Raw genomic sequence first — 26612 nt, forward strand, 5'->3', positions numbered from 1 at the left:
AGAGGAAAGAACTGCCAAAAAGCATAAATGCTGCACGAGAGAGAGATAGAGAGAGAGAGAATAAAAATCTGAGCACAGAAACCTCCTTGAGTTTGCAGCATCTGGGAGACTGCTCAGTAAGTTCAGTTGGCTTTATGTCATCATTTATTCAGGCCCCACCTTCTACCAAGAGAGAACTGAAGGAATGCACAACTGTGGCTACTGAGATACAGACAAGGATGACATAAATTCAGTGTTCACTTTCTTAATTGTGTCTTGCCCTCCCCAGGAAAATTTGACAGGCATGGGGGTTGTTGGTTTTGTTTTTTATTTTTTGTTTTAAGAGACAGTGTCTCGCTGTGTGGCTCAGGCTGGACTCGAACTCCCAGACTCAAGCCATCCTCCTGCCTCAGCCTCCCAAATAGCAGGGATTACAGGTGCCTGCCACGAGGCCTGGCCTTCCCAGGAGAATGTACCCGCTGCCGCTGTCCCATCTGCACACTCACACCATGGCTGGCCCACAGAGCGACATTTCCCCACAATAGCACAGGCTTTGGTAGCTTAGAAACAGACAAGGGCAAAAGACTGAATAGTGTATTCCCAAGATTGGAAACAAGGCTCAAATGTCTACCTTTTTAAGAAATATATTTAATATACAACTGAGGTTCTACCTAGTGCAAGAAGGCAAGAACAATAAGTGAAAAGCATAAGTTTTGGAAAAGAAGAAGTAATGTTGTGTATATTCACAGACGCTGTGATTTGTGTACACAGAAAATTCTAAGAAATCTAGAAAAATACCACTAATGCATGAATTTAGCAAGCATACAGGAAACAAAACCAATATGTAAAAATCAATTGTATTTCTATATAGTCGCAAAAACCAATTGGCAACTGAAATTTTAAAAGCATTTTTTATTTTAAGTACTGTAAGAAAACATTTAAACATTTTATGTAAATCATTTATGTAAATCTTGACCACCCCGACCCAATTACTGTGGTCCAGGGCATGAGGTATTCTGATTGGCCAGGCCAGGGTCTTGTGCACATCCCTGAAGAAGGGCAGTGGCCATGCCATCCAGACCACTGGCAATGGATTCTCCACAGAAATGAGAGTTTTTGTTGTTGTTGTTGTTGTTTACCAAAGGCCCTGTGCACCCTGAATGTGGGCCTGATGTGTACATCCAACACACCTGGGTATCTTAGTTTCTAGGGCTATCACCATATAGCACCATGAACTGAGTATGAGATCACAAAAATTTATTCTCTTACCCTTCCGGAGCTAGAAGTCCAAAACCAAGGTGTTGCAGAGCCACGCTCCCTCCAAAGCCCATAGGGAAAGGATCCTTCTTTCTTCCAGCTTCTGGGAGCCCCAGGAGTTCCTTCCCTTGTGGCCACATAACTCCAATCTCTACCTCCATTCCCCTGTAGCTGTCTTCCTTCTGTGTCTCTGTGTCCAAATTCCCCTCTTCTTTCGAGGACACCAGTTACATTGAATTAGGGCTATCCCACCCTATCCCAGCATGACTTACTCTTTTTTTTTTTTTTTATTGTTGCCATTACCTTTAGTTTTTTTTTAAATTATTTTATTATTTTTTATTAACCAGTTTACATCTGCAAAGACCCTATCTCCAAATAAGGTCTCAGTCACATGTACTGAAAGATGACTTCCAGTACACATATTTTGTGGGGGGACATAGTCTAACCCATAACATCAGGTCTCTGCCTACACTAAAATGTATCTGTGAGGATGTTTAGTTGTACACGTGTCCGGGCTTGCCATTACACGGGTCTGTGCGGTGCCCCTGCGGAGCACACCTCCATGCTCTGTCTGTGTGGACCTGTGCATTGGCTTTATATCAAACATGGAGGTTTCTTTAGTACTAGTCTGGTTTGCTCCCCGCTCTGTTCTAAGACTCCTCACCTGCCTACAGGGTGCTGTGCTCATATACAAAAGCAAGGGTTTTCAATGACTTTCCACAAGTAAAAAAGTTATTTCCTGACAGATTTCTTCCTCCAATTATATATTTACCTCCCCCAGTGGCTTAGTCAGGAGCAAAGACAAAAGGCTCAGGACTCAGGCTGACTCGGGGCATGCACACACATACTCATACACACACACACACTTACTTTCACACGGACCCCACAGTTCTTCTTGAGTGAGATAAATATATGCAAAATGCCTCACAGCACCGCAACCACTAGGGTCTTCTACTCTAGAACTGCATGTACATTTAAAGGCACAAACATTAATATCTGAAAATATTCTTTGCAGATAAAAAGCCCAATAATAACTCATCCCCCCGCCCCTCCAAAATTACTCTAAAGTTGCCACTGATTTCCCCACTGGCAAGTGGGAGCAAGTAGGAGGAGGGAATAATATAGTCTTCTTGCCTATCCTGATCCCAACGCCCCCGAGAAATGGGGGTTCACAGATGGAGTTTGTGGACCCAGAATCATTGGGGCAATCATTCTGTCTGACCTAGAAGTAACTTGACAGGAACCTGAAAAGCAACAGATCCCCTCTGCCTCTTTTTGGTGAAATATGGTTTATCAAAGTGGGCAGAAAGTTTGAGGCCATATATCAACCTTCCCATTTTACAGATGGCAAGACTGAGGCCATGGAAGTCATTTAGCATTGCCTACACCCACAGATCCAGTGTCTCCTGCCTCCTGGTCCAGTATTCTTTTCCCATCCCCGCCTGCCTCACCTCCTGCCCCCATCTTTTTAGACTTTGGGAACCGCAGTGGTAAAGAGGGAGGATAGAAGGAAGAGTATTTCATGTCCAAGGAAGGTTGGCAGGAGAGAGCCACAGAAGAGCATCTTGTAAGGTACTGAAATCCAGCTGAGGCTTCCTCCACAACCCAGACTTCTCCCCCAAAAAATTCCATGACATCTGCTGACTGCCCGGCCTTCGCTGATCTGTTGAACCCAGAGACACTGTGGTTGCTCATGTGCTTTGATCCTGCAGGCGCCGGCAGCTTTTTGTTCTATTATTCACTGCAGGGCGGATGCTGAGTTGTCTCTCCTTATTACAGGCAGTGGTTGGGCTGCCCACCGCCTCCCCAAGGCCACTGGATGATAGCCATCAATAAGTCAGTAGCAGCGGCTGGCTTTGAGATGCCTTTTGGGAAAGGAATTTGTACCATTTCAGAATCATCGTTTTCTACAAGCATCCTTTTTGGGAGAGATCTGGAGAGAAAAACAATTAGCATAAAAATTACAGAAATCCATATAAAGATACTAAGAGGCATACCTTATCTGCCCAGCTGGTGGCACTTTTGAAGACAGACCCTGCCTTTATATCTGTGTGCCCTGCACAGCATCTGGCACATAGTGGGGCATCCTCTAATGTTTATTTAATGACCCAATGTGTGAGTGAACATCTCTTCTCAAGCCTCAAACCCATTCCCTTCAAAAACAAGAGGAAAAGAGGCACTGAGTATCATAAAAACTTTTAACCATGTGGCATTCTGGATAAATCTGTTTATTTGTTTATCCACAATCTCCCCACATACACATTACAAGACACAGGCTCCATACAGGCACTTTGTATATTCCTAGCACCTACAACAGTGCCTAGCATACAGTAAGTCCTCAGAAAACACGTGCAAAAAATGAATGAACTGGGTGTCAGGAGACCTGGGAACGAATTCCAGCTCAGTCACCAGCTGGCTGAGTGACCTGGGCCAGTCACTTCTCTCTGGATCTCAATTTGCCCCTCTATGTGGCAAGAGCATTGTGCCAGATCTCCGATAGAATCAATCACCTAGTCTAGACATTTCTTGAAGAACATGGGACATTGTGTCACCCTACCAAGTCCATGCTGTGAGCTTTCCAGATCCATGTTCTGTCCCCAACTTCCTCCTCCACAGTCATGAGGTGCTTTGATAATCTATACAGATGCAATGTAACCGGGTCACACGGAAAAATCTCAGGGGCCTGCAGCCAGAGGGAATGTGTGGAGGCTACAGACAGGAATATCCTTGAACGGAATGCATGACTTCTGCGAAAGTCATAGCTTCGTTTCTGCACTTGCTCTCCTCCCACCAATAATCCAGGCCCAGAAACCCTCCCCCGCCCTCCTCCCCGCGGGGCACAGGGTAATATCCACGGATGAGATGGAGTCTGGAGCTGAGAGTGCATGGAAAAGACGGAAGCCCTGAAGAAGCCATCTCCTTAGCAGACCTTCTTGGGACATAGAAGTGGAATGATCGAGTAGCCAGCAAGCACTTCAGCAAGGGCAGAGTGATGTTTTTTATGACTAATCTTCAAACCCTGGACAAGAGGAAACACATTCCAAAGCGGCTGCTTGAGACAAGAACAGGGTGGGACGCAAAAAGTTAACTCAGAATCAGGAGATAGGAGAAGACTCAGGCACACCCAGCTAGTGAAGATGAATTTAAAGAGAACGCTATGTAGTGTGGCTCCCTGCGTGGAACAGGACACATGATTCTCGTGCCAGAGAGTGGGTTCACCCCTCTCACCTAACCCTTCCGTTGTGGGGTGTGCCCTTCAGATAGTTATGCCTGGGTGGGCCCCGAGCAACCCCTCCACTCTCACGCCCCCACCCTTGCAGAAAACTAGCCTATCTGGAATGCTGACTTGTCCGGGTGTACGATGTCTTCCTGAGGTGGGCAGAAGGGGTGTATTCCCTGTTTGCAGCCCCTAGGGTGGCAGGCGTAGGTTGGGCCTAGCTGGCTCCTATTCCTGAGTCTTGACACCTCCCCCGCTGCCTGCCTCCTCCTCCCCCTCTCCCCTGAGCCGCGGAGCTGTTTGGCTCGCGGTGCCGTGTTCAAAGTCAGGGCCAAGGCCAGGGGAGGGGGCAGGCGGTGGTTCCCAGCACTGCCCTCACCTGATATTTGCTTTCCAGGCTGTTGACTCCCAAACAATACAGTGCATGCCGATTTGCAGGGTACCTTCCGTCTACTTTCCCAGTAAACCACTCCCACCAAGCAAACACGCAGGGCTCCCCTGGCCCGCGCGGACCTGGAAAAACACAGCGCTTGGCTGGCCTCCCCGGCTGGCGGGTCTGGATCCGCAGCCTCCGGGCCAGCGTCCCTCCGCTGCGTGGAAGCAGCCGTGCCATGGCGCCTTGCGGCCACGAGAGGGCAGCCGCGGGCCGCAGAAATCCGACCGCGCGCGGCTTCCCCGACCTGCGCCTGCGCAGACCCGAGGCGGTCGCTGGCCCTGCGCCCGGCCAGTGCTTCCGGCTCCCCAGACTGCAGTTTTCAGTGTGCTGTGGCTCTGCGGTCCCCGGAGGGAACAAAGGGCAGATTTCAGGCCTCCGGGCCGTGCAGCCTCACTCTGAGGCCCGAGAGACGCGATAGAGGGTGAGATGCGGCTGGAGCTGGGAACGAATTCACCGGCTGGCGGGGAGGCCGCCCAGTCGGGGGCGCTGACCGGGCTCGCCCTGCCTTCACCCTTCGGGTCACCTCTCGCACTCCGCAGCCGAAAGCCCCTCCGCTGGGTCACGTTTCTCCATCCCTCTGCAGTGTGAGCAAGGTCGTCTTCATCCTTTACAGACAGAAGTTCCGATACCCGGAGGCCCGGAACCTGGGAGAGGGCCATTGGGAACGTCGCGTTTGCAGAGCCCCAGTAACGGGACTGTGGACCGTCCTCTTGCTGCTTGAAGTTTCAGGCTCAGAGCAGGAAACGACTCGAGAGCTCAGCCAGGCACCGATGAGAAGAAAAACAGGAGAAGCACATTACCCAGGGCCATGGAGCTTGCCAGTGAAGAGCAAACCAGGCCACGTTGGGCCCCTGCTTGGGACCCTGTCCTGGCACCCCCACTCTTGGAGAAAGTCCGCCCTCCCAAGGCCTCCAGGCCCGCCAGCGTAGTCTGGCCCATATTGCTCTCCACCATACCCCACTCTCCACTGCAGCTCTTCCCCATGTCCCAGCTGTGCACATCCCGCCCCATGATCCCAGCCGCGCCCAGCTTCACTCTCTGCTCAGCAAACTCTTGCTTGTCTTCTAGGTGTTGGCTTAGAAAACATTCTCCCTGCAAAGTTTTCTAGGCGTTCCCTGCACCTCTCAGACAACCCTATGCAACACTGGATTCCAGGGTAGCCCACACAGAAGCTCACCTATCTGACCCAGAATACGAAAGGCCCGCACTAGGTCTTAATTTATATGTCCCCTACATCCGAGCTGCCCCATCTGACTCCCCAATTTCTGGGCCCATGTACTTTTCACCGTGCTGCGCACTGGCCCTTTCACTATTGTAACTAAAATAAGCAGATTTATGGCCTAGAAGGGTCTATGCTTCTACGTCAGAACAAGAGCCTACTCTTTTCCAATTCTTGGGAGAATATTATGACAATTCTTGTTTCTGAAGCCTGGAGAATAATTTTCAACATGACAGTCTCCCTACTTCTGTGGTCCAGAGGGTACTTTCTAACTTGAGTTATTCTCATTATTCCACAGTGTTAAACCATGCAGTAGGATTTACAGAGGTTGAGGGACTTCATGAGTTCACTTGAACCAGAGCAGCACGATTTTTATTTTTTTATGTAGGAATTTCTTTTGGGGGGAAAATAAGGAGCCAAGAATTCTATTAATGCTTTTAAAATGGTTTAAGTGGGAGGAGGGTATAGGGACAGGGAACTCTACTTTCTGCTCAATATTGCTGTGAACTAAAATTTTTCTAAAAAATACAGTTTATTGATTTATTTTAAAAAAAAATGTTTTCGATGTCTACTGCACCAAAGGATTATAAAGTAAAGCAGCTGAAGAGCTGTGGACAATTGTTAACAGCTAATCATTTCCAAGGGCTGTACCTACATTCCCAGTGAAGCACATATGGTAACTGCCCAACCTAGGGAGCCTTTCCCTACCCTTTTATGTGGAGTCTATTTGGTGTCACCTATTGTTTCTTCTTCCCTGACACCAGGGAGTCTGATTTTTTATGGGTGTAGTTAGGAACTGAAAGTTCTTTTTTTTTTTTCTTCAGAATTTGTTACATTTATAGAAAAAGTTGCTATGTTACTTCTTTGAAGAAGAAGAGTTGAACCTTTTATAGTTCTTTTAAAAAATATTTTGTTTGAGGCCCTAGGGTTTTTGTTTTTTGATAAATGCTCCCTCCCCCTCAAAGATGTCCAGGTCCTAATCCCTGGAACCTGTGAAACTGCCGCCTTACAAAGCAAAAGGAACTTTAAAGATATATTAAGAGTCTTGAGATCGGGAGAAAACAGTGTTAGGCAGAGGAGACATGTCCACAGAAGCAGAGGTGGCAGTGATTCAATGTGAGAAAGACTCAGCTGGTCGCTGATAGCTTTGAAGATGGAGAAGTGGCCACAGACCAAGGAATGCAGGTGGTCTCAAAAATCTGGAGAAGTCAAGGAAACAGAGTCTCCCCCAGTGCCTCCAGAAGGAACAGTCCTGCCCAGTGAGACACATTTTGGACTTCTTACATACAGAACTGTAAGATAACAAACGTGTTGTTTTAAGCCACTATGTGTGTGGTTATCTATCACAGCAGCAATAGGGAACTAATACAAATACACCCCAAAGGAAAAAAAAAATCCTGCCATAGATCACGCAGGTGGTAAGAAGGAGGCTAATTGGATAGGGGAGCCAGATTGGCTAGAGCTATTGTGAAGAGAAGGAGTTCTTGCAATAGTAGTAGAGGTTACCCAGATAGACCTGTGTATATTCTTTGTTATTACAAAATCAGTATGAGTTGGCACCACGTGGGCATATTGGTGGAGCATTTGCATGCCCTGTTTTATATTTTAACTCTTTGTATAGCCATTCATATTTCCCCTGCTAGCCTGAAAGATTCCAAGATGGCATTCATCTTTGTACTCCTGTTGCCTGCAGTGGCTTCTGTGAATAATACCACCTTCTGTTCATGAGACACTTCGCACTTCCCAGAGCACTGTGTGGCCATTATCCATTTTGAGTTCTTACTGCAACTCTTGTGGGGTCAGGCAAGACTGGTGGTGGCATTATCAATAGATTCCATTTTACAAAAGACTGGCACCCAAATTTCTCTGACACTCAGGCCCTCCTCTCCCCAAGAGTCCACCCATTTTCTCTGCAAAGTGAATTCTAAACACAGATGAGAAAGTTGAGGCACTGCTGGCCTCCTAAGAGCCCAAACTGGGCCCTAGGAGTCTCAAGTTACTGTACAGACCTTCTTGGTCTTCTTCCCACTCTGAGAACAGGAGAAAAATCCCCTTGTGCAACTGGTAGTGGAGGAGAAATGCCACAACAGTGACACCACCTTGTCCCTCAAGGACATTGAGCAGTGTAGGGTAGAAATGAGGATGGGAAGGGTCCAGGTGGGAGTGGTGGGCAAGGCTGACCCAGGGGTCCCCAGTCCCAGACCTTACCTCTTGCACTCTGACCCTCCTAGGGAAGCGTGGCTGAGGAGGTAGGGAGAAAGAAAGGTCATGCTTTCAGCCTGGACTTCAGGACCTGGCCTGAGAACAGGTCAGAAGAGAATGGTATCCGTCACCATCTTACAGTTTTAAAATTCTTTGTATGGCGTCAATGTTCTCACTTACAGAGAAAGTACAGTCTCTGGAGTTAGAGACAGGTTCAAGTCATAGATCTCCACTTACCAGTGGTGTAACCTTGGCAAGTCACTTTCCCTGGCTGAGATCCCATTTCTTCATCAGCAGAATATGGCCTGCAAAATCGTTGGAAAGATAAAAATAACATATGTAAAGTACATGGAAAATAGTAAGCACTCAAATGGTAGCTATAGTTATTTATAACCAAGAAAACGGGGGAAGTGAATTTCTCCAGATTGGACAGCTAATAATTGGTGGAACCAAGATTCCAAACTACCCCCAGAAGCTTCAGTTCCTTATCCCAGGGCCCCTCTGCTCCCTGGAAACTAAGTCTCATACTTCTGTAGCCAGGTGCGACCCTCCAAGGCAAATCTCTGCCCATGGACTCACAGAGAGGGAGCCCCCACCAAGAACCCGCTGGAAGCCCAGCGCCACACAGTTGCACATATCTGGAACCTCCCACGACTGGAGCCCTGGGGGGCGCGCCCGGACCCGAACTGGCTCAAGAGACTTGAGGACCGGCGCGGCGCGTCTCCTTTCTCTGGCTCCAGTCCCCGACTCCCGCCCCAGTGCAGAGGGGCCGTGCGATGGGAGGGGGAGAGCTGTGGGTCTGGGGCTCCGGCCCGGCCGGTGAAGCCCCAGGACCCATCCGCTTGGTGTTAAGGCAAGGGGTGCGGTACGAGGAGCGCAGGGAGCCCCAAGTCCCAGGCGCAGACCCAGCTGCGGACCCCGCCGTGCAGCCCTGGTGTTGCAAGCGTGGACCGTGGGCGTGAGGCCCCGGCGGGAGGCACTCGGCCGGGCCGCGGCCGGGTCTGCAAGGTCCTGGCGCGGCAGATCCCGGCCCGCCCTGGCCCGCGGCCCGCAGGGTTCAGACGGGGCCGAGGCAGCCAAGCCCAGTTCACTCGCGCCAGGCGCTGGAGCCAAGGCTGACGGGCGGTTCTGAATCATGTTTGGAGGAGCGGCGCGGCCCCCAGGGCTCCGCGAAGACGCGCTGCAGGGCTGCCCGGGCCCTCCCTCGGCGATGCGGCCACCAGTCCGCTCCGCGTCCTCAGCGGCGGCAAAAACTCCCGAGTCCCGGGGCTCTGCCGGGCGCCGGCACTAGAGGGCATGAGATGCTGGCTTCCCCCGGCTCATCACCTCGGGGTTCCACAGCACTTACGAGGAATGGGGACCCCGGGGTAGACCGCGGACGGAAAGTAACGGTGGTTTTATTCTCTGCAAAAGAAATCCTCGCGCGCACACGCGTGCCCGGGGCCAGGCAGACCTCCAGCAGAGGCCCCCAGGTGGGGCGTGCAGAGCTGCTGAAAGTGGGCACCTGCTTTAGGAGGCTGGCAAGCACAGGGAGCCCAGAATCACCTGTGCCGAGCCCTAAAGGGGGCTTCTCACAGCCCTGATGTGCCCCCTTACCGCGATTAAGGCTGTTTGCGAGTCCTAAAGAACTTTGCGTTATGCAGGGCACTTTCAACCAACCGTTCTTCTGTGTACAGCGACCTGTGAAGCTGGCAGGACCAGTACCTTTATTCGTTTTACAGGTGAGAAAGCAAAGGGGTGGGAAAGCCCTAGGTTCTGTGCCCGGCTGCCTAGTCAGGCTCTGCCAACCAAAGATTGAAGTCCCTTCTTTCTCTCTCCTGCCAGGAGGCGAGGAAGTGTCCACCCTATCTATTGAGAGGCCTCTAGTTTAAGAATTAAGCCAGGCAGTCGCTGCTGTGTGGAGGGGTGTTGACAGCAAGTGACAAGGAAGCAAGTCTTTATCGCAGGAAAAATTACTTAAGTGGACTCCTTAGCAGCCTCCCTTCCATTTGGAATGAAGATTAGCACCCCTAGCCCTAGAGCTGTGATTCTAAAAGTGTGGTGCCCAGACTAGCAGCAGAAGCATCACCTGGGAACTAGTAAGAAATGCATCTTAGCTGCCCCCTCCTAGGCCTACTGGATCAGAAGCTTTGAGGTAGAGCCAGCCCAGCAATTCATATATATATATATATCCAGAATGGATCAGAGAGAACAGTCATCAAGGATGTAGGTACCAGACACAGGGCAGAAGGTAGCCAGAAAAGTATGCCTTAGGGAAGTTAAGCACACTAGCCTCATTCCTACCTTGCTTCAATAGCTGGACCTAGCATAAATAGGTTACTTTTCCATTGTTCTAGCTTCCTCTGCCCCATCTACAAACATGGCACAGCCGGCTTGCCTTGCAAGGCCTCAGCGGAAGCACCCCGTTTACACACAGTCCAGTACAGCAGTATTAGGCTAACCAGAAGGATCTCATCCCCATATATGGTCTCATTCCAAGTCTATGGCCGAGTACCTTCATTGTTGTGTGCGAGATGGTTTCATCCCTTGAAAATATGGCCGCTTTAGCATAAAATAGTTAAATCTTTATAATGATCGATTATCTCATCCTACCCCCTTTTACACGCAGCTGAAAAATGACAGGCTAGGGACATAGAACGTTGTGAACTTTATACCATTAGAATCGCCGCCCATTAAATGATCACTAGGTAATGGTCACTAAATTTACCAATTAAGGAAATTAACTATAGAATACTACAAAGACACAGTAAAAAGACTGAAGTTGGCCCATTTCTGCTCAGGAAGTCCCTTCACTCCTAAGCTTCATATGTTGTCCTTTTGAGCCCAGCAATTTTTAAGGAGCCTTTGAAGAGATTGTCTGATGCATGAAGAAGTTTTGAAAACCACTGTTCCAGAAAAGCCTATGTATCAGCTCAAAGCAAGCCCTGCATCGAAAAACAGAATGCCATCACTGCTTAGGAGGCCCAAGGAGGCAAGAAATGGACTGGGAAGCCCAGAGTTAGGAGTGGTGTGATAGGTTCATTCCTTAGAGTCTCTGTTGTGTGTGTTTGGGGCCCCCAAAAATATTACAAAGCGATGGAAACTTTAGGGCTCCATATAATATTGTATTTACATAACCACTCAGCTCTCAACTACTGTCTAAGAGTACCTACTGAAGATCATGTCTTCAACTTGCTAAGTCTGATCTGTGTATTAGCCAACTCTCTGAGTTGAGGGAAACAGATGTAACCAGGTCATTTCATGAAATGGAGCTCTATTGTTCAGTAGATAGGGTAGTAAGTGGAGCAGACACTGCTGTTCGCCTTCTCCCTAGCTAACAGAGGGCTGACATTGACTGGGTTAAAGGATAGAGCTACCCTGTGCTTCAGGCGGCTGCATTCCTCCCTGCTGGCACCAGTGATTGATTTAGGAATGGGTAGAGGGTGCAATTCTGACCAATGAGATGTGGGAGAAGCTTGCTGGGGAGTTGGTGGAGTATTTTCCTTTTGCTTTAAAAGAGGCACAGGAAAGGTGCATTCCCTTTTTTCCCTTTTTCAACTCTGGATGTCATTGCCTGGAACTTTTGCAGGCTTCTGATACCATGAGAGAAAGCAGGCTAGAAGGACAAGCAAAATAGAGGGTGATGAGAAGAAATTCAGGAAACATCTGGGATCTTCATGACATTGTTAAGCCACTAAATTAGCCAACCCGGGGAGTGGGGGAAATGCTTAGGATTGTCTTAAGTGAGATGACTTATTTTTCTTATGAAGACTGCTTTTAGTTGGGTTTTGTGTTACTTGCAACCCAAAGCATCCTAATTGATGTAATTAAAGAGACTAAAATCTCACTGTAATACCAGAGGAGAGACAAAAATCCAGCCAGGTGTCAGAGGGAGGTGTCAGGAGGACATTTGGGACCCCTGGCCGCTCTAAGCATTGGGTTGCCTCATCTCCCTGATCCATCTCAGGAGTTCCCAGTTCCGAGTGTTTCACCATGAATGTGGCCCCATTACTCTCATGTTGTCTCCCTTTTTGTGTCTGTGGTTTTCTCTTTCTGCCAGCTGCCTGGTTCTCTCTATAATCTCCAATTGAGATTTCCAAGAATGAGAACTTGATTGGCGTAGTTAACCACACTGCTTGTGGTAGGAAAGAGATTCCATGCCTGGCCACCTTACAGGTTGCTGGTCAGTCTATGGACTGGCTGTCCTTGAATCAGTTTCCTCCTTCTTGTCTAAGGTAAGGAGAATGGATATAGGACCTGGCCAGCCCCACTCAGCCTGAGGCTCTGGCAGAGGCCAGGGGCTGGGAAGGTTCCCCTAGAAGGAAATAGTGCTCTTGGCAGGTGCTAAGACTGATTTGCCAGCAGAGCCTTTCTTAGAAACAATGAAATGGCAGTGCCGAGTCTACCAGGGTCAGAACAAAGGAATCTACTCCTACCACAAGCCCTTTCTGTTATAGATCTGTTCTCCCCAGAGTAAGAGGTGTCGGGCCAACATGTTTGCCTGGGTACCTAAAGCTGCCGCCAAACGCAGTCATACTACTCAGAAAATATCCCTGCCCCCAGTGCACCCACCCATGCATCCATACAGGAAGCAGACATTCTGCCGCTGCCCAAAATGTGCACGCCACACATGATGTTTGCATATGGCACTTTATGGGACACTTTTTAAGAGTTGTTTTGTTGTTTGAGTCCCTGTGAAACCCTTCGCAGTGCAGCACTTTGTTGGGATGTGGGAGAAGCAGCCAGAGTGACAGAACCAGATGCAGATTGACGGAACCAGATGCAGATTGAAGAAACGGCTGCCGCAGAACGTTTCCTAAAACAAAGGTTTTAAAAAACACATGGGACCCAAGCGTCGAGGAGCCCAAGTGTGAGAGCACTACACCACTTTCTTTCACTGTGTTCTTGGCATCCTCACAGTGTGTGTGATTCTCTAAGAACAAGTAGTCACGGGAGTGAAAGAGGTGCGAACTGTGCTGCTTCTGTCACTTATTAGTTCTGTATCCTTAGGCAAGTGGTTTGAACTTCCTGAGCCTCAATTTCTTCATTGGTAAAATATGTCTAATAATACTTCCCCCGTAGTATGGCCATAATCCTTGTATACAGTAAGTCAGTGAAGAAAATGTTGAACACATAATATAACATGTTAAAGCTGGCATTTTAAAAAATCCCATTCCCTGAGGCAGGTATTCTACCTTATTATTTAGAGGGAATCATGGTCAGCAGCACCAGACTATGTATTGACCAGATCCTGTGATGTCTGTTACCCAGCTCAACAAATGAGATTTCAGTGAGAATTCAGTGAGGTCCCGTCAGAAATGAGAAATGGCTGGGAGGTGCCAAGTGGGTGGTGGGCAGTTGGGAGGATGACACTTTCATTAATGTTAATGTGCCCAGGATATGGAGAGAAAGTCACAGTAGCTTCCAGAACCGAGCCCAAATATAATGCATTATCGTATGCTACATAGAAAGTGGGATAGGACCCAGGCCTGATACTGGCTAGGACCATAAAGAAAGACACTCAAGTTCCCCATGGAGCAGAGACCACTGTTATCAGTTAGTGATTGCTGGCAAGCCACGCAGAACAGGAAGAGATGGGTCAGGAATGAGAGTAGGATTTTCAAGATTTGGGAGCCAAAGGACCTTTGGCAGCATGTAGAAAAACAGATTTAAGAATTCTTGGGGCCAGAGTCAGGAGTGGTCTATTACACACCTGAGAGCACCTGAAAGTCCAGTGAGGCTGTCTGAGGCCTCACTCAGAGAGGAAATCAACAATTAGTGTTGGAGAGATTTTAGGGATCCCTACAGGCCTTACAGTAGGGGTTCTAGAGCCTATGGTGTTACTTAAGATGGTAGAAAAAAAGCAGAGCCTGTGTCCCTCAAATAGTATTTTCTCCAGAAGACAGAATTCTAAGATGTTTCCTCCCACTTCCCACACTGACCCCCGTGTACACACCCTACATAATCCCCAGGACTATGAATATGATGGGTTTTCCTCCCATCATCAGGTTATATTAATTTGGCACAGTTAGCCTTAAGATAGATGATCTGGGTGAGCTGGACCTAATCATCTGAGCCTTTCAAAAGCAGAGAACTTCTTTTACCTTGTTGCAGAAGAGGAAGTGGAGATCTGAAGCATGAGAGGGATTTCAGGCTCAACTGCTGGCTTGAAGATGGAGGGAAGCATCTGTTAAGAAATTTAGGTGGCTCTAGGAGTTGAAAGCAGCCTCTAGCTGACAGGCAGCAAGAAAACAGGAATCTCAGTCCTACAACCACAAGGAACTGAATTTTGCCAAGAATAAGAATGAGCTTCAAGTAGAGTTTTCCTCAGAGCTTCCAGATAAGAGGCCAGCCTGGTTAACCCCTTCATTTTAACCTTGTGATACCCTGAGCAGGTAACCCAGCTATGCCATGCCAGATTTGAAACCTGCCTGGCCCACAGAACTGTGAGCTGATAAATGGGTGTTATTTTAAGCTTCTAAGTTTGTGGTGATTTCTTATGTAGTAAAAGAAAGTGAATACAAATCAGTAAAGAAATATGTGGTTCAGAGTTAGGGCTAGAAATGCATCAATCTTCATCAGATTTGTACTTTGTTTTTCCCCACATTTATTTCCTTTTTATTTTCCGTTAGCTTCTTTATACATTTTTTTTTTGGAAATTCACTATCTGATTACTAGGAACCAGAAAGAATTTGACTATGCTCAAGTGCTAAAAATAAAAATAAAAAAAATAAGAAAAATATAAGGTCTGCATCCTGCATCTGCCACTTAGTTTGTCTGGTTTTGGGAAAATGACTTCACCTCCATACATCTTAGTTCCTCATCTATAAGATAGAGATAATAACGTTTACTTACTGTATTTAAGTCAGAGTCAAGTCAGATAATGTATTTCAATGTGCTTTATAAAATAGACACCTGTATATGTTAATAAATAAATGTGAGCTACTATTTTTATTCAGATGGAATAACCAGCAAGATGCTCAGGGCAGCAGATGAGTCAAAGGCAGTGAAAGTCCCAGCTTGAAAACCTAGAAACCCAATAGAGAGGAAAAAATGAGTAAGTAGAGCCCCTGAGAGAAAGCAATGGGGAAGAGCTGCAAGGGCTAGTTCTCCTCTTGAGTGTGCTTTCATTATGCAAGTAAAAATGAAAAAGCAGACTGAGAAACATGCTAGACTAATTCTCAGCCTCATCGAGAACAGAGTTTAAAATCCTAAGCAGATAAAAAGTAATATGACCCCCCAAATGGCCAACTAAATTGCTTAGAGAGCAAAAGAAAAAAGGAAGCCACAACAGAATACATTCTGTAATAAGGACATTACACAAAACGAATGAATGGAATCAAACACCCATAAAGCAGAGGAGAAGCAGAAGTTTTGCAGGAGGTGTTATCATTGGCTCAAGATTAAATGTGCTTGTGCTTAAACAATGGTGTGTGAAACGTCTTAAACAGGAAAGGAATCCTCGGAAAGAAAGGCTGTCAGCACTACGAAGCGGCATTTGGAAATTCAATCTATAATATAACAAAGAAAATTGGACAAGAGATGAGTGACAAGCACACCCAAGAAAGACAAAAACCCACAGCATTCCAACTAAGAGGATGTTTACTGAGCATCAGATTACAGTAGCTATACAGAGAAATACTTTGGAGAAAATTCAAAAAAGGGAAAACCAGCACCAATACCCAATAACACCAAAGTGTTTTTTTTCCTGTGTCTTCCATTGTTCACCGACAATGAAGGTGCATTTTAAAAATATGAACCCAGGTAATATGGAAAAAACCCACAAATTAAAAAAGTAAAATGCCAAATATAAAGAACTAATTAAACACTTTCACAAATACACAACATTTTGTACCCCATCTACAGATGGACAAAACTAAGAACCATTTCCAACATGTAAGACCAGGTATCCCCATGCCACAGAGCAGATCCACGTTTAGGGTCTTGAGTTAACTCGACAATAGGGACAGGCTTGAGTACAAAGCTCAGCTCCTCCATTTGCCATTTGTGAGATGCTGGGCATGTTATCTAGCCTCTCTGAGCATCAGTTTCTTGATCTAGAAAACTAAAATAATGAACAGGGCATAGGGTTTTGGAGAGGATTAAATAGGATAATGTATATAAAATGGCTACCATATATAGTCCAAGCTCAAAAAATGATAATTAATTTAAAATTAATTATCTCCCCCAGTTGTATAGTAAAGGAACTAACAAAATTCTCTGCAGGATTCTTTCCATCTTTAACGTTTTGTGGTTTTGCCAATATTCAGCTTGATGATTCCTCAAAAAGTTACACACAGAATCGTCTTATAACACAGCAATTCCACTCCTAGGCGGTTATACAAAAGACTTGAAAGCAGGGACTCAAGCAGATATTTGTACCCCAGTGTTCATTACAGCATTATTTACAATACCAAAAGGTGGAAAATGCCCATGTCCATTAACAGATGAACGAATAAACAAAATGTGGTATGTGCATACAGTTAAATCTCTTTCAGACATAAAGGAAATTCTGATACATGCTACCACACGAATAAACCTTAATGACATTGTTCCAGGCAAAGAAGCCAAACACAGAAGGATAAATGTTGTGCAATTCCATTTACATGAAGTATCTAGAGTAGGCAAATTCATAGAGACAGAAAGTGGAGGTTACCATGAGCTAGGGAAGGAAGAATAGGGAATTATTTCTTAATGGGTCCCAAGTTTCTGTTTGGGTTGATGGAAAAGTTTTGGAGACATATAGTGGCGATAGCCGCACAACAGTATGAATGTCATTAATGCCACTAAATTCTGCACTTTAAAATTGTTAAGTGGCATATTTAATGTTCTCTATATATAAAACATGTGGTTATATTTATAAAACCACAAAAAGTCTTGTAGTTCTATCTCAGACTCTTTCCCTGCGATATGATAACATCTAAATTGAAGAAATGAAAGCTACCTGCATTTTTATATTTCCTGCAGTGATTAGTGTGAGCTCTAGGATCAGTTTGCTTGGGTTCAGCTCTTCCCTCTTGTCACTTACTACCGATGCCACCTGGGGCAAGGTACTCAAAGTTTTTGAGCCTAGTTGCCTCATCTGTAAAATGGATATAATACCAACAACACAGAGTTGTTAAGAAGAAGCTGTAAAATGCTTACATTGTGTCTGGTACAAAGCAAGTGCATACAAAAGACAGGTTATTGTTATTCCTTGATAAGCATGCTCAAGTGGTAGTGGAAGGTAGAACGAGTCAGACAGTAGAGTGCCAAATGATACTGGGGCAAAATTTCCTATCACCCTTGACTCTGAGTTCCTAAGATGCTCCCACTGACGTGATCCGAAGGTCTTGATGCTCTAACTCTAGCCCCAGATGATTATAGACAACAAAGTATTCCTTGAAGCTCTACCCAAGCCCACACCATCCTTCCAACTTAAGGCAGAGATATGGCTCTAACCTTTAGTAAACAGCACACACTGCTCTTAGAATCAAGTCCAAATAGTTGAATAAGGCAAGGTGCTTTATGATCTGGCTTGTTTACGTCTTTCATCCAAACTCTCACCTCACCTCATCCTTTATGCTCCAACCTTCCTGACTGCTTACAGCTCTGCCTGGAAGTCTCCTACCTCCCCACTTCACCTGGCCATTCCTTCTCCATCTTTAGGGTCTTCACTTGGATATCATCTCTTCCAGGCATGTTTTTCTGACTCACCTGAGCTGAGTTAGATGCTCCTATGTGCTTGCATACTGCTGTCTTCTACTCCCCATCATTGCATACTGGTGTTAATGCCCATTTTCATGTGTCTCTCCGATAAGACTACAAGCACCTTGCACTATTAGCCATTTCATCTCCAGCATCTAGCCTGCAGTGTCTGGCTCATAGAAACACCTGTTAGTTGTGTATGAATGAACCTGAATGTATGGAAGAATAGATGGATGGATAACCTGGTATTGGTTCTATAAGTTGGATCAGGTTTTGAGATGGCAGTGTCAGCTCTTTTGCCTCCTTCAGACCTTTATCAGACTGTTAGGGAACTCTTGACATTGTGTCAATATTAATGGGGAATAGTAACTGACACCATAGGTCCCAAACAAGGCAGGCAGGGTGTCTGTTAATTTTTTAGGACCTTTGCTGAACCCAACCATCCGCTTTCAAATAGATTTATATACAAGGTTCCTTACCCTCTACCATCCAAACCTATCTGGTTTTTACCTTTCCTACTGCTGCTGATTAAGGCATCACCTGAGCTGCTGAAATGTAAAATCCCTGTCCTTTTTGTCTCTTTCTGTAGCCCCCAATCACTATGGTCCCTCAGTCTAGTAATTTGACTTCCTATCTACACCCACTTTTCTATTCCTACTGCTACTATTACAAAGTGCTTTGTATAGAAACAAAGCTCTATTAAAGAATAAGTTTCCTCCACATTGTGAAATCATCAAGGACACCTGGGTAATGTAACATCATTTAATACATAATACAGACACAGGCTAGCCTCCTGTTTCTTTAGCATCTCTAGGAAACCAGCAATGTTAGACTAGTCAGATTTTCATAGCAGATACAGAACCAATTTTAAATGGCCTGGCGTGGGGCATTGACCTAACACTGCCTCTTTTTAAATCTTTCTAGTACTAAGGAAACTAATTTTGCTGGTGCATATGTCTCTGCCATAGGAAACAGGAAGGCCAGCCTTTCTCCTTTGAACGAGGGGCATTGTTTTATTGTCTTTGTCAAGAGAGGTCTTAAGGAGCAATTGAATTTGTAGTTCAGCTATTGCCAGAAGGAACATTAATAATGTTAATTATGCCATAATTAAATCATAGAAACAAGTAATCATTCATCCACATTTAAAAGGGCAGTTTTAGACAATCTTCTGCAACTAGTTAAATTGAATTATTCTACTATTTAAGTTACTTTTTCACACTTTTACTGATTTGTGGCATCTAATAGAAGCCTTCTTCAGAAAAAAACCAACAGAACAGTAGAGAAGTTCTCTTTGAGAAGGTGTATACAGGTGGGAATGTCAAGGCCAATGACTTGTCAGACTAAAGTCACATTTTCACAAGTAGTTTGGACTAGAATTCTTAGGCCTCTCTATCAGTATTGTGCTCTGGGAAGAACAGTGGCTTTGAAGTCAGGCTACTTGGATAGGGCCTTTAATTTTCTAATTTTCTAAGCCTTTGTTTTCTCATCTGAAAAATGTGGATAATATTTTCAAACAGTGCCTAGCATATAATTAAACTATTATTCCTACTTCACCCAGCTAGGGATGTTTTATGTAGATACATATCACGTAAGTGTAGAACCTGAAGTGGTCAGTCTGTCTGGTCAGGATTACAAATTGAGGTCTTAACTTTCCAACACACAATGACACATTAATTTCTTTGCTATCTTGTACCTAAAGCTTACAGCTCTCATAAACACTGGAAAAATCTGTATTGTTTAGGGGATTTCCTCATTATTTACAGGTATTTAGCATGTGACTAGCGATTGTTAAAGAATCTGGTATTTGAGAGAATTGCACATAAATTAGCCATCAGAGAATCTCCAAGTTCTAATCATGATTTTAGGTCTTAAAGGAAGCACAGCATTATGTTTTTACAGCCTTATAGAGATGATTTAACAAGTATCAGGTTAGTATGTAAGGGCATCTGCTCTTATTTAAGAACAATATGACAACCAAGTATCTGAATGACTCTTCTGTGTCTCATAAAACCTGGGTTAGATATTTTCCATGTTGTTGTTCAATTCCCTTTATTAAAGGCTCATGCAATCAATTCCTACTTAAGTTGTCTGCAGCTTAATTTTATCCATCTTATTGTCAGGAAACAAAAACTATGCAATCCAACATGTTTAGTTTTTGCTTTGGCTGCCAGAAAGCTTACAGTCAGTTTATTGCCCACGTGTGCCAATCAGTTTAATTTCAGTGCCTCATTGCCTACTCTCTCTTGTTCCTTCAGATGTAGTCTGCAGAACTTTACTGCTAATTATCTTATCTTGCCCTATGTCTTAATCTTGAGTCCTTTCTAAAGTAGAAGCCAGGACAATTTTTAAACCTCAAATGAAGAAAGTTAAATTAATTAAACAATAGCAACAACAACAAAAATATTGGATCAGCATTATAAGCAAACATAAGTAAATCACTGTATAGATATTTAGAAAGGCTTAACAGTAAAAACTAATAATAATAATAATAATAATAGGGATTTTGTTTGTTTTCAGACAGAGTCTCACTCTGTTATTTAGGCTGGAGCACAGTGCCACAATCACTGTTCACTGCAGCCTTGACCTCTCAGGCTCAAGTGGTCCTCCCTCCTCAGCCTCCCGAGTAGCTGGGGCTACTGGTGCATGCCACCACGCCCTACTAATTTTTGTAGAGACAGGGTTTCGCCATGTTGCCCAGGCTGGTCTCGAACTCCTGGACTCAAGAGATCCACCCACATCGGCCTCTCAAAGTGCTAGGATTACAGGCATGCGCCTAGCATATAATTAAACTATTATTCCTACTTCACCCAGCTAGGGATATTTTATAGAGATACATCTCACACACGTGTATAAGAGCAAAGAAATCAAATCTAGAGTCAGACCTAGATTCAAATCTAGGTTTGAATCTTAATTCCACCCTTTACTAGTTGTATGTCCTTGGGAAAGTTATTTGTCTTCTTGCTGCCTCTGGTTCATCGTCCCCAAACTGCAGATAAAAACAACCTCAATTAATTTTGCTTTGAGGATTAATGAGACATTTAGGATATGGTAAGCTCTCAATAAATACTGACTTTTACTCTTAAAACTGCCTTTTCCTCATTTACGATAACAATGTATCCTGACAATGTTTAGAAGTCCAGTATTCCAAAGTTGAATAGTAGACTTACCGATTCTAAGGGGGATGGGTATCCTCCCCAAATGCAAAATATTGGAAAATCCTTAATTTTGCTTCCTGTAGAGACTACCTTACTCAAACTTCAGTAACCTAGAGCATATAAAAATCTTTAATAGGCACAACTAGCCAGGGTAGAAACTGCTGCAATTATGGGAGACGGGCTGGAGACTTCTCCTTAAGGTAAGGTCCTAAGGTAATCCTTAGGACCAGGGGAGTAAAGCTATGCAGCCCCTTCCCTTACCCTCTGTAGGACATTCTGATACACAGGAACTGGGGGCAGAGGAAGGAGATCTCCCTTCCTTACTTCTGAAAAAAACAGCAAATGAAGACTTAGTCTGCTCTTCCCCACAAGCTTACCCTTGAGCAAGGACCTCCACTCAGTGGCCAGCTTTCTCTATACATGTGATAAGAGAAGAGGGGGCCTAGCAAGAGGATACCAACTTAAGATGCTGAGCCCATGTGGTGAGCAAGCCCCAGATACCCTGGCAGTCAAGAGATGGGTTTATGGGTTGGGGGAGAGGTTGAGGGCGGAGACATCTTCTGTCTTAGAAGTCCAGTCTTGGCTCTCAACCATCAGTCTCCCAGAGCAGCATCAATCCCCTCATCCCCAGCAGCAGCAACAAATGGACAACAGCGCCACCCTCTTTTAGCTCAAAATCATCAGCAATCAGATGACATAGCGAAAAAACAAATAAGCATGTGAATTCTTATGTTCCAGACATTGTGCTTCGTGGTTTACATGGAAATCTTATTTAATATACTATGTTATTTTTAAAAATGTGGAAAGTATGAAAGCTAGATTTCTGCAAGTTGAGTTTTTTTATTCTTAGTTTATATTGCGATTTTATTACATCCTTATTTAGAGGAGTCACAATAAATAATAGCTTAATTGTGTTTTTAAAAGATCTGTTTGTGTGTGTTTTTAAATATTCACTGAAGGAAATGGAATCAAAATCCTTTTAAAAAGGGCTTTTTAGACTGAGTTAGGTGCCTACCAGGTCTAGTTATCACATAATTAGAGGCTGCAGTATCCAATATGGTAAACACTAGCTACCATATGGCTATTGAGCAGTTGAAATATGGCTAGTTCCATTGTGGTACTAAATTTTTTTATTTTACATAATTGTAATTAATTTACATTTAAAAGCTGAAACTGTGTAAAGTAGTTTTCCAATAACATAGCTTGATCCCTTTGTAGGTTACCATTTCACTTTATTTCTCACGTAAGATGTTATTGTATTATAGTATATATGTACAGCTCATGCATTGTTTCTAGTACTACATGTAAATGCATCATTTAGTTGATGTCCACATATTGATCCAGTTTAAATAATTTTTTGCTATATAGTGATGTAACATTATAATATGTTTATTTGACTATTTTATGTAGATAGCACAATTAGAGTGACACCTATATAAATCATAGCAGGTAATGAAATGAAAATATTACTGTAATTGTAACATTTAAATTATTTTTCTAGTTAAAAAACAAGTATGGATAAATTTTAAAATTCAAAATGAAGACATGTTACAGATGCAGAATTGCATAGAGGTGTAGAAGCTAGTACTATGATAGGAACTGAAAAAAAAAAGAGAAAGAGAGGACACTGGAAAAAGGACATTGCAAATTTCACAATGAATAGCATTGCAATTTGCTAATGTGCAAAATGAGAAAGCTGCTGTATAAAATTTATTTAAGTATAATAAAGTACAAAAATATTGAGATGTTTTTGGCAACTATATAGTAAATTTGATAAATTTTCTCTCAACATTCAAAAAGAACCAATGGAATTTATTACCTGAAATTAGAATTAAATAGCCAAGAAAAAATTAAGACATTTTACAGATCCCAGCTTGTCACTTTGGCCAAATATATTTTTGCTCTGGTTCTTATATATACATATACGCACACACACACTGTTTTAGATGGAAGAATAATAAAAGAAACTATTTCAGTTATACAATTTTTTAAGAAAATTATGAGATACAGACAAAAAAAAGATATTTCACAAAAGTAAGAAATTCAACTAAGCCACCAAAAAATTGCTTATAAAATACAAGATCTCTTTAACTACGACAGAGATCAGCTGATTCAAAATCTAAAAAACTGCAACTTTTGTGGTTGTTGTTTTTAGCTTTTGATAAATCATGAGATATAAAATACACTGCCCAATTAGTGCTTTGGGTATATTTTGCCCCAACAGCTTATTAAATTACTAATAATTGTTGTCTATTCGTGGCCTAAAATAAACTCATGGCATGAGTATTTTTCAATATTTTACATCTGTTGAAGAATTTCAGCTAGTTATTAAAAAATTAGCTTCTAACACAACAAACAGTTTTCCATCTATGTTATGCTAAAAATCAGACTTACTGGAAGTTTTTTTAAAAGGGACTGATGTTTTCTTTATTTCTTTGTTTCACTGTATGATACATCTTAAAAATATTTATGCTCATTTTCTGAAGCAAACTCCATGAAATATGTCCTGGATACATTGTTAAAATCATTCAGCGCATACATGCAAGTGCAATGAATCATCACAAGTTTATAGAACTGTTGAAAGAAATAGAAGACAAAGAGTTCAATGACCTCATGCCTTCTTTGACAGTGCTCTTTGGTTGAGTAGTGAAAGAATTTTACGAAGATTTACTGTACTGTTCATTCCAATTAAATATTTTTTGAAAATAAAGAAAAATTGCCAAATATTCAAAAATCAAAGACAAAAGATGGCAATGTGATTTAAGTTTTCACATTGATATCACACTGCATATAAATGAGCTAAACTTGAAACCCCAAGGAAAGGTAATGCTTACCTGTGGCCTCTCTGGACAGACACAAGATTTTAAAATGAAATAAAAACTTTTCATAATTTAATCAATAATAACGATCTTTATCATTTTCTTATATGAGTCAATATGCAGAAGACTGTAATTGTAATGGATAGCATTACTTAAATTGGCTACCAAAACTGCAAGAAAAAGTGTGAAGAACTCATTGTGGATACTTACAGAGTTGCTTTTCAATCTATCAATATCATTTTGAAGTCAATATTAATAATGCCGAGTTCGCACAATTAGGCCGGGCGCGATGGCTCAAGCCTGTAATCCTAGCACTTTGGGAGGCCGAGACGGGCAGATCACGAGGTCAGGAGATCGAGACCATCCTGGCTAACACAGTGAAACCCCGTCTCTACTTAAAAAAAAATACAAAAACTAGCCGGGCGAGGTGGCGGGCGCCTGTAGTCCCAGCTACTCAGGAGGCTGAGGCAGGAGAATGGCGTGAACCCGGGAGGTGGAGCTTGCAGTGAGCTGAGATCCGGCCACTGCACTCCAGCCTGGGTGACGGAGCGAGACTCCGTCTCAAAAAAAAAAAAAAAAGAGTTAATAAATTAACTTTGATAGTTTTGAAACTGATAGCTTTTGCTTTAAATTGAGTTTAAAGTAATTATGGTTAAAAGAAAAAAAGCTGGACCAGTTTTGTACATACGGACGCAAATATTAAAGGAGAATGATTTTTCAGTTAACGGAAAACATTTTAAGTATATTTGGGACACCTTATGTATGCGAATATAGTTTTCCAACTATAAATTTTATAAAATCATACACTTCAACTCAATTATTTCCCATAAAAATTGAGCATCTGAATTTGGTGAGCTGTGTCAAGTACATTTAGTAAGGAGAAATAAATCTAAAATATCTCAACATTTTTTAGATACATTACACATTGAAATACAATATTTTGAGTGTATTACGTTATATAAAGTTATATTATTAAAATTAATTTGTCTTTTTTTAACTTTTTTTTTTTTTTTTTTTAGAAAGGGTTTAACTCTGAGACTCTGAGACAGTGTCGCCCAGGCTGGAGTGCAGTGGCAGTGATTTCGGCTCACTGCAACTTCCACCTCCCAGGTTCAAGTGATTCTTTCACCTCAGACTTCTGTATCTCAGTAGCTGGGATTATAGGCGCACGCCACCAGCCAGGAGAATTTTTGTATTTTTAGTAGAGATAGGGTTTTGCTGTGTTAGCCAGGCTGATCTCAAACTCCCGACCTCAAGTGATCCACCTGCCTCGGCTTCCCAAAGTTCAGGGATTACAGGCGTGAGCCACCTCGCCCAGTCTCCACCATCCCTCCTCCCACCCTTTTTTGATAACTTTTTTTTTTTTTTTTTGAGACGGAGTCTCGCTCTGTCGCCCAGGCTGGAGTGCAGTGGCCGGATCTCAGCTCACTGCAAGCTCCGCCTCCCGGGTTTACGCCATTCTCCTGCCTCAGCCTCCCGAGTAGCTGGGACTACAGGCGCCCGCCACCTCGCCCGGCTAGTTTTTTGTATTTTTTTTTAGAAGAGACGGGGTTTCACCATGTTCGCCAGGATGGTCTCGATCTCCTGACCTCGTGATCCGTCCGTCTCGGCCTCCCAAAGTGCTGGGATTACAGGCTTGAGCTACCGCACCAGGCCTTTGATAACTTTTTAAAATGTGGCTACTATTAAGTTTTAAATGACAAATGTGACATGATATATTTCTAGGGAGCACTGGTCTGGGGAATATATATATACAAATTGCCTCCTCAATAAATACTGCACTTAAGGGCTGTGAAAGACAAGGAGGGGTGGGGCACGGTGGTTCACGCCTGTAATCCCAACACTTTGGGAGGCCGAGGCGGGCTGGATCCGCTTGAGCTCAGGAGTTCCAGATCTGCCTGTGCAACATGGCAAAACCCGACCTCTACTAAAAATACAAAAATTAGCCGGGCATGGTGGCACACGTCTGTAATCCCAGCTACTTGGGCGGCTGAGGCACAAGAATCTCTTGAACCCGGGAGGCGGAGGTTGCAGTGAGCTGAGATCGCTCCACTGCACTCCAGCCTAGGTGATTGTCTCAAGGACAAGGAGGGGAAGAAGCCACTCTGACCCTGACTACTGCAAGAAATCTTTGCCCTGACTGTGTATGTAAGTGCTTGTCAGTGCTTGCCATTGTCTTCCTGCTCTTTCCCTTTTTTTTTTTTTTTTTCTTTTTGAGACGGAATCTCACTCTGTCACCCAGGTTGGAGTGCAGTGGCACGATCTCGGCTCACTGCAAGCTCCGCCTCCCAGGTTCAAGCGATTCTCCTGCCTCAGCCTCCTGAGTAGCTGGGACTACAGGCGCCCACCACAACGCCCGGCTAATTTTTTATATTTTTAGTAGAGACGGGGTTTCACTGTGTTAGCCAGGATGGTCTCGAGCTCCTGACCTCGTGATCCGTCCGCCTCGGCCTCCCAAAGTGCTGGGATTACAGGCAGGAGCCACCGTACCCGGCCTCCTCTTCTAACTATGAAAGAAAAAGAAAGAGGAAGGTCACTTCTGAGAGCTTAAAGCCAGATTTCCTCTGAAAGTCTAGCCGGCCAGTTAAAATGCGTCAGAGTCTATTCATGGCAGCAAAGAGTAAAGCAACATGCCCTTTCTCTAGTAAGTGTACGTAAATAA

The 26612-nt window shown here is 44.0% G+C and overlaps 2 protein-coding genes across 5 annotated transcripts; both read right to left on the reverse strand.

Annotated features, from left to right (window-relative positions):
• Window positions 1–1221: 1221 nt before the first annotated feature.
• Window positions 1222–5582, reverse strand: LOC117075400. Of its 4 annotated transcripts, none has more exons than XM_033197720.1 (5): window positions 5413–5582; window positions 4833–4966; window positions 4166–4285; window positions 3794–3919; window positions 1222–3169 (listed from the first exon to the last, which is right to left on the reverse strand). In XM_033197720.1, the coding sequence occupies exons 1-5, from the start codon at window positions 5546–5548 to the stop codon at window positions 3134–3136; spliced, it is 552 nt and encodes a 183-aa protein (XP_033053611.1). In that variant the 5' UTR covers window positions 5549–5582; the 3' UTR covers window positions 1222–3133. The 4 variants fall into 4 exon arrangements, 3 of the variants coding, with proteins under 3 accessions (XP_033053611.1, XP_033053610.1, XP_033053613.1); XM_033197719.1 differs by having other exon boundaries at window positions 4166–4288; XM_033197722.1 differs by lacking the exon at window positions 4166–4285.
• Window positions 3449–12921, reverse strand: LOC117074080 (translation initiation factor IF-2-like). Its single transcript, XM_033195313.1, has 3 exons — window positions 12862–12921; window positions 8890–9597; window positions 3449–8615 (listed from the first exon to the last, which is right to left on the reverse strand). Exons 1-3 carry the CDS (start codon window positions 12919–12921, stop codon window positions 8601–8603), a joined length of 783 nt encoding a protein of 260 aa, XP_033051204.1. The 3' UTR covers window positions 3449–8600.
• Window positions 12922–26612: the final 13691 nt, after the last annotated feature.

The sequence above is a fragment of the Trachypithecus francoisi genome, unplaced genomic scaffold, assembly GCF_009764315.1.
Source record: "Trachypithecus francoisi isolate TF-2019V2 unplaced genomic scaffold, Tfra_2.0 Lachesis_group5, whole genome shotgun sequence".
NCBI lineage: Eukaryota > Metazoa > Chordata > Mammalia > Primates > Cercopithecidae > Trachypithecus > Trachypithecus francoisi.

What these genes read in the sequence shown, in the direction of transcription:
- LOC117074080 (XM_033195313.1), bottom strand. Translation starts at nt 12,921, where the DNA reads ATGTGTGGCGTGCACATTTTGGGCAGCGGCAGAATGTCTGCTTCCTGT. An exon ending in CTTCCTGTATGGATGCATGG is followed by an intron (nt 9,598 to 12,861) that starts GTGGGTGCACTG and finishes CATGCCCTCTAG; the next exon opens with TGCCGGCGCCCGGCAGAGCC.
- LOC117075400 (XM_033197719.1), bottom strand. Translation starts at nt 5,548, where the DNA reads ATGGCCCTCTCCCAGGTTCCGGGCCTCCGGGTATCGGAACTTCTGTCT. An exon ending in GCCTGGAAAGCAAATATCAG is followed by an intron (nt 4,289 to 4,832) that starts GTGAGGGCAGTG and finishes TCTTGTCTCAAG; the next exon opens with CAGCCGCTTTGGAATGTGTT. An exon ending in CACTTCTATGTCCCAAGAAG is followed by an intron (nt 3,920 to 4,165) that starts GTCTGCTAAGGA and finishes CTCTGGCTGCAG; the next exon opens with GCCCCTGAGATTTTTCCGTG.